The sequence below is a fragment of the Cucurbita pepo genome, chromosome LG14, assembly GCF_002806865.2.
Source record: "Cucurbita pepo subsp. pepo cultivar mu-cu-16 chromosome LG14, ASM280686v2, whole genome shotgun sequence".
Classification (NCBI taxonomy): Eukaryota; Viridiplantae; Streptophyta; class Magnoliopsida; order Cucurbitales; family Cucurbitaceae; genus Cucurbita; species Cucurbita pepo.
This window is the reverse complement of record NC_036651.1, coordinates 3,391,782-3,408,417: the sequence shown is the minus strand read 5'-3', so window position 1 is coordinate 3,408,417 and position 16,636 is coordinate 3,391,782. Positions and strand designations below refer to the sequence as shown.

Sequence of the window (16,636 nt, the reverse complement as noted above, 5' to 3'; positions counted from 1 at the left end):
GGTTTAGACGGGAATAGGAGACGAGTGTAAAACATTTTTCTCAATTATTGGGATCGAAGACGGGATTATATTCCTCGTACCCGTTCGCGCCCAATTTCTCCCCTTAATATAAATATATTTTCAACANATATATATATATATATATATATATATATATATATATATAGTTGACGTTCGTTACTCAAGTTAACAAAAATAAGACTGAGGACGATAGGGGCATTACTAGTAATTGCTAAGGTGCTTTTTTCAGTATTAACCCTTGGGTAGCACTCATCTCCAGCTCGGTTTCCAGCCTTTCATTTCATATACCATTCCCGTCTGCCATACCTCTTATTCTTTCTTGCTATACGTCCAAGCCTTCTCTCATCGGTCGTTGGAAACAGAACTGAGACTTGATGTAACTGAAGGAACGAAAGGGGATATAGATACGGTTAGGAAGCCACGGTTAAACCGGTAAATATATATATATAAATACTCAGTAAGTGTGCCACATCATTTTTCAGATAAAGGGCAACGCGCACTTGTACGAAGGACGGCGGCATCGCGAGCAGAGACTGTGGCACATGCATAAGATAGATTCATATTTAAATTCTTAGTTTTAAGTTAGAATAGGGTGTTTTGCATCCATTATTTTAAATTACCTTGTATTTGTTTTTATTTTCTCTAAACTTTAGTATTCTGTATTTAAACACGTAAGACTATGGTTGCATTTTCCAGAGAAGAAGTTGTTTTAAACGTTTTTGAAGTTTACGTTATAGATGATGTTCATGTAAGAGTTATATTTCCGTTTTATAGATGAGCATGAGACGTTAGTGGCGACTTTAAATATGTGAAAATTTATGGTCGTTACAGTTATATATATATATATATATATATTGGTTAATTTAATGCCTAAAAAATTATAATATTTAAACGGTGTAATATTAAAATTTAAAATTTTAAAAATTAGGTTCAACATATTATATTATATTATATTTATATTGATTTATGGATTTATTAAGATTTTTTTTAATATTTTAAAATAAATATTATATTAAAATATAAAAAAAAATAAATTGCCCTAACTAATCGAACCCTTGTATGTGCCCCGTCTAGCGATTTATCGAAGTCGCCGGAGTCACCGTCGAACGGTCCGCCTCCAATGCCTGCAACTTTGTAATGATTGGTCTCTCCCGCAACTTCTCCACAGTCTGCAAGCTTAGTCATTTACAGCCCAGCCAGACACAGGCGACGTCAAATTTCATACCCTTTTCTCAGCTTCAACAGCAGCGGAAGCTCTTAGAATGGCGACTCATAAGTATTCTCCACGACTGCACGGACTTTTCTCAAATCAAGCAAGTTCATGGCCAAATCATTTGCAATGGCTTGAGTCAATGCTCTTACGTCCTCACCAAACTCATTCGCATGCTTTCGAAGGTAGATGTCCCAATGGATTGCTACCCACGTCTGGTTTTTGGACAGGTTAATTACCCCAACCCCTTTCTTTGGACTGCCATGATTCGTGGGTATGCCCTTCAAGGACCCTTCACTGAGTCTATTAACTTGTATACTAACATGAGGAGAAATGGCGTCAGTCCTGTTTCGTTTACGTTTTCTGCGCTTTTTAAGGCTTGTGGGGCTTCTCTTAATTTGGATTTGGGTAGGCAGGTGCATGCTCAGACGATTTTGATTGGGGGTTTCGCTTCTGATTTATATGTTGGTAATACGATGATTGATATGTATGTGAAATGTGGGGTTTTGGGTTGTGGGCGGAAGGTGTTCGATGAAATGTCTGAGAGAGATGTGGTTTCATGGACTGAGCTGATTGTTGCGTATGCGAAGTTTGGGGACATGGAATCTGCTAGGGGCCTGTTTGATGAATTGCCTTTGAAGGATATGGTGGCATGGACTGCAATGGTCACTGGTTATGCCCAAAATGCTAGACCAAAGGAGGCATTGGAGTATTTTCAGAAGATGCAGGATGTCGGTATCGAGACCGATGAAGTTACACTTGTTGGTGTCATCTCAGCCTGTGCACAATTGGGTGCAGTTAAATATGCTAACTGGATTAGAGACATTGCTGAAAGATCAGGCTTTGGATCTTATGAAAATGTAATGGTGGGATCTGCTCTTATCGATATGTATTCTAAATGTGGCAGTCCTGATGAGGCATACAAAGTTTTTGAAGGAATGAAGGAAAGAAATGTGTTCTCGTATAGTTCAATGATTGTGGGATACGCTATGCATGGTCGCGCTCATTCCGCTTTGCAGTTGTTCCATGAGATGTTAAAGACTGAGATCACGCCAAATAAGGTTACTTTCATTGGGGTGCTTTCAGCGTGTAGCCATGCCGGTATGGTCGAACAAGGTCGACAGCTATTTGCTAAGATGGAAAAGTATTTTAACGTAACGCCTTCACCCGATCATTATGCGTGTATGGTTGATCTCCTTGGTCGAGGTGGATGTTTGGAAGAAGCTCTTGAACTCATTGAAACCATGCCAATGGAACCCCATGGAGGTGTATGGGGAGCACTGCTTGGAGCTTGCCGCATCCATGGGAATCCCGACATTGCTCGGGTAGCTGCCGATCAATTATTCAAGCTAGAACCAGATGGTATAGGGAACTACATTCTGCTATCGAACATATATGCATCAGCAGGAAGATGGGACGAGGTGTCGAAATTACGGAAAGTGATTCGAGCCAAAGGCTTAAAGAAGAATCCTGGCTGCAGCTGGTTTGAAGGAAAGAAAGGGGACATTCACGAATTCTTTGCGGATGATGCAACCCATCAACGATCAAGTGAGATTAGACAAGCCTTGAGGCAACTCCTTGAGAGATTAAGAGCCCATGGATACAAGCCAAACTTGAGCTCTGTGCCTTATGACTTGACCGATGACGAAAAGGAACGAATACTGATGAGTCATAGTGAGAAGCTGGCGTTGGCATACGGGCTGTTATGTACTGAGGCAGGGGAAACCATTACGATCATGAAAAACCTTAGGATATGCGAGGATTGCCACAATGTCATGTGTGCTGCATCTGAAATCACTGGAAGGGAGATCATTATAAGGGATAACATGAGATTTCATCACTTCCACAATGGGACTTGTTCTTGTGGTAACTTTTGGTGATCCAAGCCAGAGCCCTCTTAATTCCTTGCGCTTTCATCGCCTGCTAATGCTTATTGTTGATCAATCATCAAGTTCCGACAGGTATCAGAAATTCTTCTTCTTCTTGTTCTTCAATTGTAGTTGGCTTGTTGTTGAAATCCGTTCAGTTTCCTCTGTCACTCAAAAATTTTGTATTTTATATGGTGAAAATTAAGGAATGTGAAAACACGACGTGTAGCCTTAGTACCGAAAGAAATTTAAATCTCAATGGACTCAGTCTGTAAGACGAATTGGCTTTATGTACCATGTACCAAAAACAAAGGATGGTTTGGATGGTTTGGATGGTTTAGAGAAGAGAGTCCACATTGGCTGATGAATAGGGTCGATCATCCGTTCATATCAGTTCATAGATAAGGAATATATCTCTAGGTACATTTGAGAAAATTAAAAGAAATACCATGAAAGCTTATACTCATGGACAATATCATATAATTACAGAGAGTCGCGATTCCTAGCATAGTATTAGAATTATACTCCTTTGAGAAAATTAAAAGAAATACCATGAAAGCTTATACTCATGGACAAATATCATATAATGATAGAGAGTCGCGATTCCTAGCATAGTATTAGAATTATACTCCTAAGTTAGTCATGTCAATAGAATCTCGAAGGTGTAGTCAAAAGTAATTCAAGTATCAGACGAAAGGTATACTCCGGACACTTTAGAAGAAGTCGAGCCTCGATTAAGGAGAGGATGTTCGAAAACTCCTCAATGATTACTTTGTTTGAGAGGAAGATTGTTACTAAGAGAAGCATTTCATATATTGACTAATTAAGAAGTTGATCGAGATGGATCTTGTAAATCTTTTTCGACTTTTTATCTTTTTTTTATCTTTTTTTTATGTTCACTTGATTCCTTCCCATTATTCAGTTCATATCTTTTTAGAATGAAGTTTGATCCCATTAATTCAGTTCATATCTTTTTAGGATGAAGTTTTTGATCAAAATAACTATCATGATGTGATTATGGCCTCTTCTCTTTGAGTTCATATTTGGTTAACATTGTTGTGTTCTACATTCACTTCACGTTAAACTTGAGACCGTGTAATCCATCAGGGGAAGGCGTCTTGTACGACATGTGGCATTCGAATCCACCGTAGCATGCAGGGAGACGTCGGTAATGGAGATTAGCTTGCACTTCAGTTTGCCAAATGAAGTGTTCTTGGTGGATGTTACCAGGTTTGAGACCCTGTAAATCTTTTAAGTTTTCGATATTTTTTTAAGTATTTATTGAAACTTCTTACTATTATTAGCATAACTTCATAATTTCACGTTCGAAGTAGACAAAAAACAGCGACAAAACACATAAATTACTTAATAATACACAGACACTCACGACCCTTGATCATTATTTAGTCACATACAGGCAGGCAGCTCTACAAGCTAACAAGCCGCCATGTCCTTTGCTGCTTCTCTACTAATTAAACACACAGCCTCCTCATTGGTTTCCTCCCGGAAGCTTCTCCTTAATCTTCTCCATCATCCCTTTCTTCTCATGACGCTCCCCCTGCTCCCCCGTCGTGTACCCGACCGATCCCCCCGTCGATACCGGCTTATCATGATGAAACATTCCACCCCTCTGCTGCTGCTGCTGCCCTCCGCCGCCTCCTTCATACATTCCAGTGCCAGTGCCTGTGCCAGTGCGTCCAGTTGGGTCACCGACACCGTGCTGGTCGGTCCGATGAATTGGGTTGCCATACTGGTCGGTCCCACGGAATTCGTCCGTCCGGCGAAGTGGGTCGACGTGCTGTGCGGTGTCGGAAATGACGTTGCCGTATTCATCGGTCTGGCGAATTGGGTTGCCGTACTGGTCGGCGCCAGATTGTGCGCTGTACTGGTTCTGGTAATGTGCCATTGTTTTTCTTTGAGATGATGCGTTTGGGAATGAGGGGATTTGTTCAATCAACAATAAATAGTGACGGAATTTTGCGGATAAGATTTTGACAAGGCATTGGGTTTGCCACGTGGCGATTTTGTGGACACGTGGCCTCTGACACTGGGGACATGTGTCACTCTCCTTCAGTTCCGAGTGTGTTCTCTAATTTCCAGCGCCCGATTTAAATTACTTTTAAAATATATATGTTTACAAAAAAAACATCATTTTTATTATTTCAAACACAATCCTATTTAGTCTTCTTAGGTTATTATATATATATATATATATATATATATATATAATGTTAAAAATAAATTTATAAAACATTAATCACAACTAAATTAACTACTTACGTTAAACTAATAATTAATTATAACCATACTTAAGACAAGTAGCCGACTCTCGTTCTTTTTTTCAACTCATATCATTATTTTCTGATCTTAATATTTGACTTTCATATCGATACAAATTTAAATATTCCTCTAATATTGATTTCAAGTTAAATATATATATATATATATACTAAAAATGTTTAAATATCATAAAAAATAAAAGTTTTCTCGTATGCATTCAATGAGTTATATATAATATTTTTATGATTTAAAATTTTAAAATTTTTAGAGAAAGACGACTTCAAATCTAATTTGTCTATTAGTCGAATCTTGACTAATTTCTATAAAAAAAAAAAAAAATTAATGAGTTTATAAAGATTCTTTCACGAGTTTTTATTGAAATTAATACAAAAATTAGCGGTAATTAAATTGAGGGTAAAAATTGTAACATTTATTTAAATTTAGAATAATTTTTTTTAATAAAAATCATAACTTTTTGTTTTATTTTATATATTATGATGAAAAAGGAAAAGGGTTGTGATAAAAATTTGGTCTTGCATCATCCTTTCAATAATGTCAAGAAAATAATTGAAAATTAGAATAANTATATATATATATATATATATATATATATATATATATATATATATATATTTAAAGAGAATTCCCCTTATTTTCTCGAGAAACAAACACAATTTTTAAAATAAAATATTTTGATGCAAATCTGAAGGCAACCAATGATGACCAAATAAAAATGTTATCTTTTCTTCACCAATAATGCTCATTTTTTAAGGCCAAAAATGGAGCATTGAGAAATATAAAGTATTGTTATAATAAAGGCCTCTCTTTTTGTTCTTAAAAAATGGTAATGCATTATACAAATTCTTATAAATGGTAAGAAATGTTTACTTTTTTTGCTCATTTGTAATCAATTTAATAGGTTTTGATTGTATTCTATTTTTAAAATCTTTGTCTTTTTGTTTGATTTAAACCTACCTTAAATTAACGATACTTTGAACCCGAATGTCTTTTTAGCTCTGACCTTACCAACTCTTTTTAGTTTTTTTTACGAAAGAAAAAGTAACTGTTTCGTTTCTCTCTCTAACCGATGTGGGATCTCAAAATTCACCCTTCCTTGTGACCAATGTCCTCGCTAGCACTCGTTCCTCTCTCCAATCCATGTGGGATCTCACTATCCACCCCCTTTAGGACCCAGTGTTGTTGTTGGCACTAGTTCCCCTCTCCAACTATGTGGGATCCCTTCGAGGTCTGGTGTTCTTGCTGACACTTGTTACTCTCTCCAATCAAAATGTGGGATCTCACAATCCATTCCTTTAGGGCCCAGCGTCCTCCTTGGTACACTGCCCAATGTCTAACTCTGATACCATTTGTCACCATCGCAAGCTCACCTGTATCAAATATTATCCTCTTTAAGCTTTCTCTTTCGAGTTTCCCTTCAAGGTTTTTAAAACGTGTCTACTAGGGGAGATGTTTCCATACCCTTATAAAAAATGTTTTGTTCCCCTCTCCAACCGATGTAAAATCTCACAATTCATCCCCCTTTCGAGGTCCAACGTCTTTGCTAGCACTTATTCATCTCTTCAATCGATGCAGGATCTCACAGTTCACCCTCTTTAAGACCTAGTGTTCTTGTTGGCACTATTTCCCCTCTCCAACTATGTGGGATCTCACAATCCACCTTCTTTCAGGGTCCAGTGTTCTCGCTGGTACTCGTTACTCTCTCCAACCAATATGGGATCTCACAATCCACCCCTTCAAGCCCTAGTGTCCTCCTTGACACACTACCCAATGTCTGACTCTGATACCATTCGTCACCACCGCAAGCTCACCAGTAGTAGATATTGTCCTCTTTAAGCTTTCTCTTTCGAGCTTCCCTTCAAGGTTTTTAAAACGTGCCTATTAGGGGAGATATTTCCGCACCCTTATAAAAAATGTTTCGTTCCCCTCTCCAACCGATGTAAAATCTCACAATTCACCCTTTTTCGGGGTCCAACGTCTTCACTAACACTCATTTCTCTCTTCAATCGACGTGAGATCTCACAATTGCTCCTTCGGAAACAATAATGATCATACCCTAACAATGCAATATGTAGTTGAACAAAACTTTTAGTGAATCAAATGTATTGGGTGAACACTCTTTAATAAAATGAGTTTTCTTTTTGTTTAATATCATTAAAGGTACATTGATTACATTCCAAATAAGAACACAACCACATTAAACAAGACCAAAGTACCAATGAACAATGATGAAATCCACCCTGGTTTGGTTGTCTTTTTCCTGTCCACTCAACACATAAACATATCACCAGCCGCCATGATTGGCTGGTTGAGAAAGGGAATCCCCCAAGAATCAACAACCCCATCAATCTCACAAACTTCATCATGTTCCTCACAATCATACAGATTTCTAGTACTCGACTTTATAAAGCTTATGATTTCGTTTAATGAGTCCAATCTATGGCGGAGCTCCGCCATCTGGGCTCGGAGAACCGAGTTCTCCGCCTCCAGATTCAGGTAAAGTTGGGTGGTGAAATTGAAATTGACAGCGATTTGCTCATTCTCTGTTTTGAGTAGGCTGGCCTGAGACGTCAGATCGTCGAGCTGCTTCTGTTTTCGCATCCTAGATCGGCGAGCAGATTCTCGATTCGATATCATTCTCTTCCTCTTCCTCGGATCCACGATCTGCCGCAGATCTTCGTCGGAGCTCAGAGATTTAGACGGACTTCCGACAGTAGACGCCATTGAAACCGGCCGTGTCGAAAACAGAGGAAAACAGAGGATTTTCTTGTTTTGTGTGTGTTCTCGAAAAGATGATGAATTTCGATATGGGTTTTGCTCTAAACGGCACGAATTAAATAACCCAGATGATAATTTCGGCAATTATTGGAAATTTTTGCAGAATTTAAGATCGAAATTGGGGATTAGTTCATGAGAAAACGTAGAACCAGTAGAGAAAGACGAGGGAGAGTGATTGAACAAGATGGGTACCACGGCGGAGGGCGGAGTTGATGGTAAAACCAGAGAGAAGGATCTCACAGACTACAGGAGACATGAATTCAAACCATCAGCAGACAAGAACGGAAGCATTAAAACGCATCTGCAAATATTGTCGGAAAAATCTGGAGAAAAAAAAAACAGAGAAAAAACAGAGGAGGAACAGAGAGATAGAAAGAAGGCTTAAAGGGAGGAAATGGAGAGGAGAGGTTTTGGGAAGAACTGGTGGAGGATTTTATAGATCAGAAATGGCCACTCGAAATGGATAGAATAATCACGAAAATGAGCGAAGCTGCTTGGTTGCATCATAAAAACTTTATAAAATGATAAAGTTTAATGGATAAATGAATATATATGGCAACATTTCTCAAATAGACATGAATCATGTGACGGGATGTTCCGAGAGTCAACGTCCTAGTTGCTACATTGTCCGATATCTTGGTTAAATATTGTCATTTTTTAATTTTTTTTAGTTTTACTCATGGGTTGACGAGTAATGTTTGGTTTCCACGTCAGAAGGAGTGGAGAATGTTTTTTCCCTATTAGATAAATAGGGTTGGGTCGGGGATGGAATTATATTCTCTATCCTATCCTACCCCTTATCCTAACTATATTTTCGAAAAAATACGGATTTATTATGATTTTTGAAAAAAAAAATTATATTAAAAAAAGGAAAATTTTAAAAGAATAATAAATGAGTAAAAATTATCTAAAAACACGATATTTACAAAACATCGATAGAAATTTCTCTAGAACGAGGAATAAAATAGGTGGCGTGCATGCTCGGTCCCGAGGACATCTCTAAATTTGATAATATTATATGGAAATATCTTTTATAAAAATATTTGACAGCAAAGAAAAATTATTATTATTTTTTAGGAAAAATTAAAAAAATTAAAAAAAAAAAAAAAAAAAGTGGTTGAAAATTTTAGGAGTGAATGGGATGAATCATCTCATGTTCACAAGCACGCGCAAAATGCGGCTCACGAACTGAAATTGCCAGCTGTATATTTATACTTTTTTATTTATAAAAAAAAATCACAAATATTTTAAAATTTACTTAAATCTTTGATTAAGGTGCTAATCAAAAAATTAATTCCACTTAAATAAATTATTTTTATCAAATACGAATTTTATTAATTTACGTCTCTTTGAAAAGGATAAATAGATCCTTTTTAATTAAAAATTAGCCACCGCTATTATAATTATTTAATATAAATGGTTTTTTTTTTTAATTCTACACCTCTTTTAGCTATTTTTTTAGTACAATAATTTAATATAAACCAAACGTTTATTTTATATTATTATTGTTTCATTGTTATTTTTTTTATTTCGATGGAATATTCTAAAAATAAAATTGGAATATTCTAATTTCATTAAGAAAAAAACCAATAATAATAGTAAAAAAAAAACATCTGCCCAAGTTGATTGGATGACGTTTTTTTTTTAATTTAATCTAATAAAAATATATTATATTTTGACTGTAAGGTCACTTACTTCAATAATGGTTTAAATGGCTATAAAGTGACTATCGAAACTTCAAACAGAGTATGCCGAACTCATATCGTGCATAGACCCCCACGGGTTTGGTGGCCATTAGATTTGACTAAAATGAAAACCCTTTTTTTTTTTTTGTCTTTTTTAATTTGAATATTAATTACCCATTAGGTTGTGGATAATGGTAATTAATATTCAAATTTGAATGATTCTAATATCAATATATACTCATACATTGATATTAAAACAAATATTTAAAAAATATGGTATAAATTTTGAAAAGTTTATGGTTACATTCATTGAATTGTTTCAAAATTCATAAGATTTCCTAAAATTCTTTAGATTCACGTTTTGTATTTCTTTTGACTTTGTTGGATCCTTGTCTCCCTAACCCACCTCATTCACACATGACAATGGAATAAGAATTTATATGATCCAAATTTTGTAATATTTAGGAATCATCGAATCAATCGACCCACCAGGCCAACCCGTATGGTTCGATTCAAATAAATGAAGATTTTATAGATTGTGCTAGCTCTTGAAACTTCAATCGACCCACCAGGCCAACCCGTATGGTTCAGTTCAAATAAATGAAGATTTTATAGATTGTGCTAGCTCGTGGGTTCTAAAAATAGATTAGATCGAGCTGAACCAACCAAATTTACATGTTTACTACCATATAATTATCTATACATATATTTACTATAGATTATGATTGGGTTGGATTATTATTTAATTAGAGTTGTTTGGGTAATTATAATTAGATGGGCTTATAAAGGTCTAAACCCACGAACACCAGGCCCAATTGAATGAGGAAAGCTCATGGGCTGGCCCATGGGCTTATCTATTGGAAGCCCAAAGAGTGTTTTTGATCCAATCTAAGGCTATGCGATGAGTTATCGAGGATCTAACGGTTTCCTACACAAAATGCAAAACTACATATATTTGAACCCAAAACAAAAGCTTCTTCTCATACATATCACATTCATCACTGGTACAAAAATAGTTCATACCTTTTCTGGATCCATAACTTCTTCATACTTGTATTTACAGGTTGAAAATACGGCCACAATCGTGTCGATACGCTAAGATTTCTAATCAGAGCTGTCGAAACTACGCTGATGAACTCGTAACATCAGATTCCAGCATCCCAAAAAGTATGAGAATCAATCGGATCATGTTACGAAGCGTGTCTTCGAATAGGATTATACGTACCTCAAGAATATGCTGCTTCGGGATGGTAATAGAGCATCTCGTTCAACATCATTTCCCTGATTTTGTTCTCCTCGAGTGAATCTTCGATGTCGAGAGTGAGGGGAACATTGGCTGGAGGATTGAATTTTGGGTCGTATAGCCCCGACATGTATGGATGTTGAAGTGCTTCGTCAACTGTAATTCTCTTAGTTGGATCAAACACAAGCATCTTTTGTAATAAGTCTAGAGCTAAAGGTTCGGCGTGTGGATATAGATGTGAAAGGTTTATTCCTCTTGAAAACGGCATCCCCTTGATATACTTTCTGGCTTTTGCATTGTCGATGAACTTGATATCAGCTTCCTTCGGAGAACCGAGAATGTTCATGATTAAGTTGAGTTGGTTGAAGCACTCCGTCCCCGGGAAGATAGGCTGCCGACCCAGAATCTCAGCAAAGATGCAGCCCACCGACCATACATCAATAGAAGTCCCATAGTTGTCACAGCAGAGAAGAAGCTCTGGTGCGCGATACCAGCGAGTGACAACATACTCAGTCATGAACTGGTCATGACCCATGCTAGTTCGTGCCAACCCAAAATCGCATATCTTCAGATCACAGTTAGCATTGACGAGGAGGTTCCCGGGCTTCAAATCCCGGTGAAGAATATTCGCTGAATGAAGATATTGCAACCCGCAAAGCAACTGTAATAAAGGAGAACAAATGTCATAATCAGACCTTAGAACTTAGGAAGGCATCGAATTCGACATGCATACAAGTTTCCATTGCAACTCTCTTAAAAAACTGCTATATCAATAGATATCGACACAAACGAACTGAAATGCAGCTACATCAAATCTTAGAAATCTATATCAAACAAATGATCTACCATCTTGGTTAGATCAAGCAACATCAGCTGATTATCTTTGCCTCTAAAAGTATCTAAACACCATATCTTTGAAACACATAGTACAATGAATGATTGAAGATAACCCATATAAATTTTCAAGTGAAACTTCAGAGAGATAAACAAAAAGGAATATCAAAGGAGAATCCATACCTGATAGATAAAATACTTGCAAAATACTTGCAATGATCATTGGAAAGGGGCTGAGAAGACTTGATAATCTGATGAAGATCCGTATCCATGAGCTCATAAACCAAATACACATCCTTAAAGTTTTTTCTATGGATCGGCATCATTACATCCTTCAAAGCAATAACGTTGTCGTGCCTAATATGTCTCAGAAGCTTAAGCTCCCTCAGCGTTCTCATGGCGTCCGTGCGATTCTCAAACACATTATGAATCTTCTTGATCGCCACTTTTTCATTGGTCTCTCGGTTGATCGAAGAACACACCACACCATAAGCTCCTCGCCCAATCGGTTTGATTGGGACATACTTAATATCAATTTCAAACAGAGTTTGCCACATTGTGTAATAATGCTTCCCCAATGACCTGATTCCGTTCGGTGGCTCCACGAACGTAGCCATGTTCCTTCAAATTCAAATCAATCGCTAATTCAGTACATCAGAAAAACACGAATCACTCAAAAACGAAAAGGGGCTTTTCAAAAATCGTCACGAAAAAGAGAAAACCCCAACGATCGTGATTACTCTGAGTAGTCATAAATCGGAGGAATAATTAACAGAAGAACACACACAAAATTGTAAAAGGGGGTTTTAGAATTGATCCTTACTTGTCGCCGCAACTCTTCGAGATTCAGACAGGAAAAGTCTAACAATGATCCGTTCCCGATTTCCTGCAGGTTTTGATGTTCATCCACCGATCATCCAAATGTCGATCGTCGAGTGGGATTTCGTCGGAAAAATTGGTAACGGAAACTTGGGGTTTTGGATCCAACAACGAAGGGGGAAATCGTTCGAACCAGAAGAAAAGGGGAAAGAAAGCGAAAGGAAGATTAAAGTTAGTGGGAGAAGAGAAGGATCGCCATGAAATTATATAAGTTTGAGAAACAGAGGAATGCAATGAACTTGAAGAACACGAGAGAGAGACGGAAAAGGAAAAAAATGGAAGACGAAGATTGAAGGCTTCGTCCGCCCACGTGGGCTTTATACACCCAACTCCCGCGCACCGCACTCCGACTCCTGCAAGTAATTGAAAAAAAAAAAGGAAAGTTTTGTTTATTTACCCGTTTCCATGTTTAATTACCAAAATGGACAATATAAACCGACCCTCGGCTTGAGCTATTACAAAATGTACAAAAAAGCTAGACATTGAGTGGTGTGTCAGCCCGAACCTTGACCCTCAATGGAAAACCTCTCTCTAATAGATGCATTTTAAAACTCGTAACGGATCAATGTGGACAATATCTAGTAGCAGCGGGTTTGAGCTGTCTTTTAGTCATTGAGTCTTGAATTAAGGTTGGCCTTAGTTGCAATATGACTTCCAGTTACCGCATGCAATCGTTAACCTCGGTTCAGAAATATGAAAACCCAAGACGTCAAAATAGAGGGCTACTGATTTCCCGTCTAGAGAACGAACCAACATCTCGACTTTGATGGGGGGCGGCTGAAGTTATCAAGTTTAATTACCCGTTTCCAAGTTTAATTACGAAAATGAACAATATAAGCTGACGGTGGGCTTGAGCTGTTACAAAATGTACAAAAGAGCTAGACACTGAATGTTGTGCCACCCATAAACGCGGTTTAAACTTATAAGGCTGACGGCTATACGTAACGGACCCAAGTGGTCAATATTTAGTAACAGTGGGTTTGAGCTGTTTTTTAGTCGGTGGGTCCTGAATTAAGGTTGGGTTTAGCTGTAATATGACCTCCAGTTACCGCATGCACTCGTTAACCTCGGTTCAGAAATATGAAGAGACCCAAGAAGTCGAAATAGAGGGTTACTGATTTCTCGTCTCGAGAACGAACCGACATCTCGACTTTGATGGGGGGCGGCTGAAGTTGCCAAAGATTTACTTAAGGTTAGTGATAATTGGGGCGGGAAGGCCGCAAAAGATAGTGATTTTAATTGTACCTTTGGAAGCAATGTTTCATTGATTGATTCAAATAGTAAAAGAAAAACCTTCCGTATCTTCAAAGGAAGCCATTATTGGCCTTTTTGTTCTTTTTCTTATCCACACCCACTTTTCTTTTTTATTTATTTTTCCTTTTCTTTTTGGTACTTAACATGAGTTCGTTCGTTTTATGTCGGGATAAATTCTAGAATTGTTTCGGTACACATCCACGTTACTGTTCATCAACAAGTCCAAAACAATTTCCTCTAATGGTTGAGGAAAACGCTAGGAAATCGAAGGAGGACTACAAAGAGAGCACTGAATGTGATAGGCAACTAATCTCTATTGTCCAACGAGAAAAAATGACCTTTTTATGACCTTTTCCCCCATTTTTTTTTTATTACCTATGACACGTCTGAGTAAATGGTTCCAACGTATTTGTAGGCAAGAGCCATTGACTTGAACACTGTACAAGTTCAAGGCTCCTTGAAACCGTGACCATAATTATTTATTATAACTGACAAGGGTTCGAATTAATCTAGCCTTGATCAAAAAGAGTGTTCAAGAAACTTGATGACCCAGTCAACCAGATCAATCCAACCCAACCCAATTTAATCCGTACTGTCTGAGTTGGGTTATGAAAATTTTATAGATTAAATTGATTTTTAATTAAAAACAAAAATTTTAAAATAAATAATTCAGAACAACCTAAATTTTGTTGTTGGGTTCATTATTTAATAAATATTCGAACAATTGAGTTAGTCCCGAAAAATGTTCCAACTCGAGTCAACTTAACTCAACCCACGAACATTATTATTTATAAAAATAAAATAAAATAAAAAAGTCAACAACTTAATAANTTTTTTTTTTTTTTTTTTTGGTAAAAAGAAAGTGGAAAGGAATAATTCAAATATTCCATTCTTGTAAATGATGAAAAATGAAAATAAAAATAAAAAAATAAATAAAAAAATAAATAAATAAAGTGTATTTTTAGGTACCCATTATGCTATAATGCTAGCGTTTCATCATATTCCTTTTTGACCACAAAGTTTAAAACCCCACTACCTTACACGTCATCATCAATTTCGGTAAGCAAACAAATATTTCATTCCTGACGTGTCGCTTTCTGGTTGGACTTTACCGCTCCCACTGCATTTTACACGCTTCATATTTGTAAAGTGCATAACTCATTTTTTTCCTCCATGGATTTTAATTTCTTTCTAATTAAAATAAAAGCTTACAATTTGTCACCTGACGTTTTCTTATCTCTCAACTGTATAAAACATTCTTTATAAAGGTGCGGGAACTTTTTTCTAGTAGGCGCGTTTTAAATCCGTGAAGTTGATATCTACTAGCGATGGACTTAGATTGTTACAAGTGGTATCAGAGTTAGACATCTGATGGTATGTCGGTGAGGACACTGGTCCTAAGGAAGTGGACTGTGAGATCTCACATCAGTTGAAGAGGGGAACAAATTCATTATAAGATTATAGAAACCGTGAGGTTGATGTCGATACGTAATGGAAGAAAGCGAACAATATTTATTAGCAGTGGGTTTGGGCTATTACAAATGGTATTAGAGCCGGACGTCGAGTGGTGTGTTAGAAAGGAGGTGGATTGTAACATCCGACCAAGAGATGTGAACGAAACATTTCTTATAAGAGTGTGGAAACCTCTCTCTAGTATACTCAGGCCAAAGTAGACAATATTTGAGTTGAATCCAAGTCTCAAAGAGGGATGGATTTTATTGGGGGGTGGAATCAGATTCGGCTGCCTTTGCTTACACCGCAAGCGCCATGGCATTCAAAATCTTGTGTTTCGCCTTATTATTGAGGCCCTCCCCTCTTGCCTTTGCCACCTCCACGCTTGCCTGCTCTGTGACACAATCGCGCTTTCGAAGGCAGCGGACTAGCGATTGTGCGGCACTCACTTTCCAGCAACAAGTGAGCTTAAGCCAATTTGTTCTTGCGTCGCCTACGGCCAAGCGACGTACGATCGAGCCTCTAGCCTCGGTTTTAAAAGAAAGTTTTAGAAAACGAGGAGAGAGAGAGATTTTAGAAAGAGACGTTATATAAGCAAGCAAGAGAAAGATAACAACCAGTTATCATATATAACCTTGGGTAGGGAGAAGTTGACAACTAGTCATATCCCCTATACTACACTGTCAGCCATTTTAAGTTTGGCAGGCCTAGACATGATATTTTTGACGCGTCATACGCCCTACAATTACAAAAGTAAAAACACTAGAATGAAAAGACATGACAAGGGTTGGCTTGTCATGGGCATGCGGCCATGGGCAACATGCCCGAGACGAGTATGACCGTGACACTCTGCTCTCTCTACCGCCACTTGCTGGTCGCTATAGCACCTCATACTAATCATTCCAAATCTCTCAACGAGCTGTTCTCACAAACTATGCATCTACGTCGTGTTGGGATATGAAGTCTAATGCCTAGATCTATTAGATCTGGTAGAGATATATTTAGAAGATATTTTGTAAAGATCTATATTTGAAAGATATCTGATACAGATAGATATATATATTTGAAAGATATTTGATGCAGATATATTTGGAACATATTTAGTAAAGATCTC

The 16,636-nt window shown here is 37.3% G+C and overlaps 4 protein-coding genes across 4 annotated transcripts; 1 reads left to right on the top strand and 3 right to left on the bottom strand.

The window, feature by feature from the left end:
- The first annotated feature begins 1,071 nt into the window (after positions 1-1,071).
- On the top strand, positions 1,072-4,498 carry LOC111810682 (pentatricopeptide repeat-containing protein At5g44230). Its single transcript, XM_023697428.1, has 2 exons — positions 1,072-3,192; positions 4,207-4,498. Exon 1 carries the CDS (start codon positions 1,159-1,161, stop codon positions 3,109-3,111), a length of 1,953 nt encoding a protein of 650 aa, XP_023553196.1. The 5' UTR covers positions 1,072-1,158; the 3' UTR covers positions 3,112-3,192; positions 4,207-4,498.
- LOC111810683 (dehydrin DHN3-like) lies at positions 4,382-5,095 on the bottom strand. Its single transcript, XM_023697429.1, has one exon. The coding sequence runs from the start codon at positions 5,003-5,005 to the stop codon at positions 4,589-4,591; it is 417 nt and encodes a 138-aa protein (XP_023553197.1). The 5' UTR covers positions 5,006-5,095; the 3' UTR covers positions 4,382-4,588.
- Positions 5,096-7,502: 2,407 nt separating this feature from the next.
- Positions 7,503-8,674, bottom strand: LOC111809796 (bZIP transcription factor 44-like). The gene has a single exon (XM_023696224.1). It carries the CDS (start codon positions 8,119-8,121, stop codon positions 7,666-7,668), a length of 456 nt encoding a protein of 151 aa, XP_023551992.1. The 5' UTR covers positions 8,122-8,674; the 3' UTR covers positions 7,503-7,665.
- A 2,136-nt stretch (positions 8,675-10,810) lies between these two features.
- LOC111810714 (mitogen-activated protein kinase 7-like) lies at positions 10,811-12,554 on the bottom strand. Its single transcript, XM_023697470.1, has 2 exons — positions 12,140-12,554; positions 10,811-11,772 (listed from the first exon to the last, which is right to left on the bottom strand). Exons 1-2 carry the CDS (start codon positions 12,552-12,554, stop codon positions 11,087-11,089), a joined length of 1,101 nt encoding a protein of 366 aa, XP_023553238.1. The 3' UTR covers positions 10,811-11,086.
- Positions 12,555-16,636: the final 4,082 nt, after the last annotated feature.

What these genes read in the sequence shown, in the direction of transcription:
- LOC111810682 (XM_023697428.1), top strand. Translation starts at nt 1,159, where the DNA reads ATGATTGGTCTCTCCCGCAACTTCTCCACAGTCTGCAAGCTTAGTCAT.
- LOC111810683 (XM_023697429.1), bottom strand. Translation starts at nt 5,005, where the DNA reads ATGGCACATTACCAGAACCAGTACAGCGCACAATCTGGCGCCGACCAG.
- LOC111809796 (XM_023696224.1), bottom strand. Translation starts at nt 8,121, where the DNA reads ATGGCGTCTACTGTCGGAAGTCCGTCTAAATCTCTGAGCTCCGACGAA.
- LOC111810714 (XM_023697470.1), bottom strand. Translation starts at nt 12,554, where the DNA reads ATGGCTACGTTCGTGGAGCCACCGAACGGAATCAGGTCATTGGGGAAG. An exon ending in TGATCATTGCAAGTATTTTG is followed by an intron (nt 11,773 to 12,139) that starts CAAGTATTTTAT and finishes TTTGTTCTCCTT; the next exon opens with TATTACAGTTGCTTTGCGGG.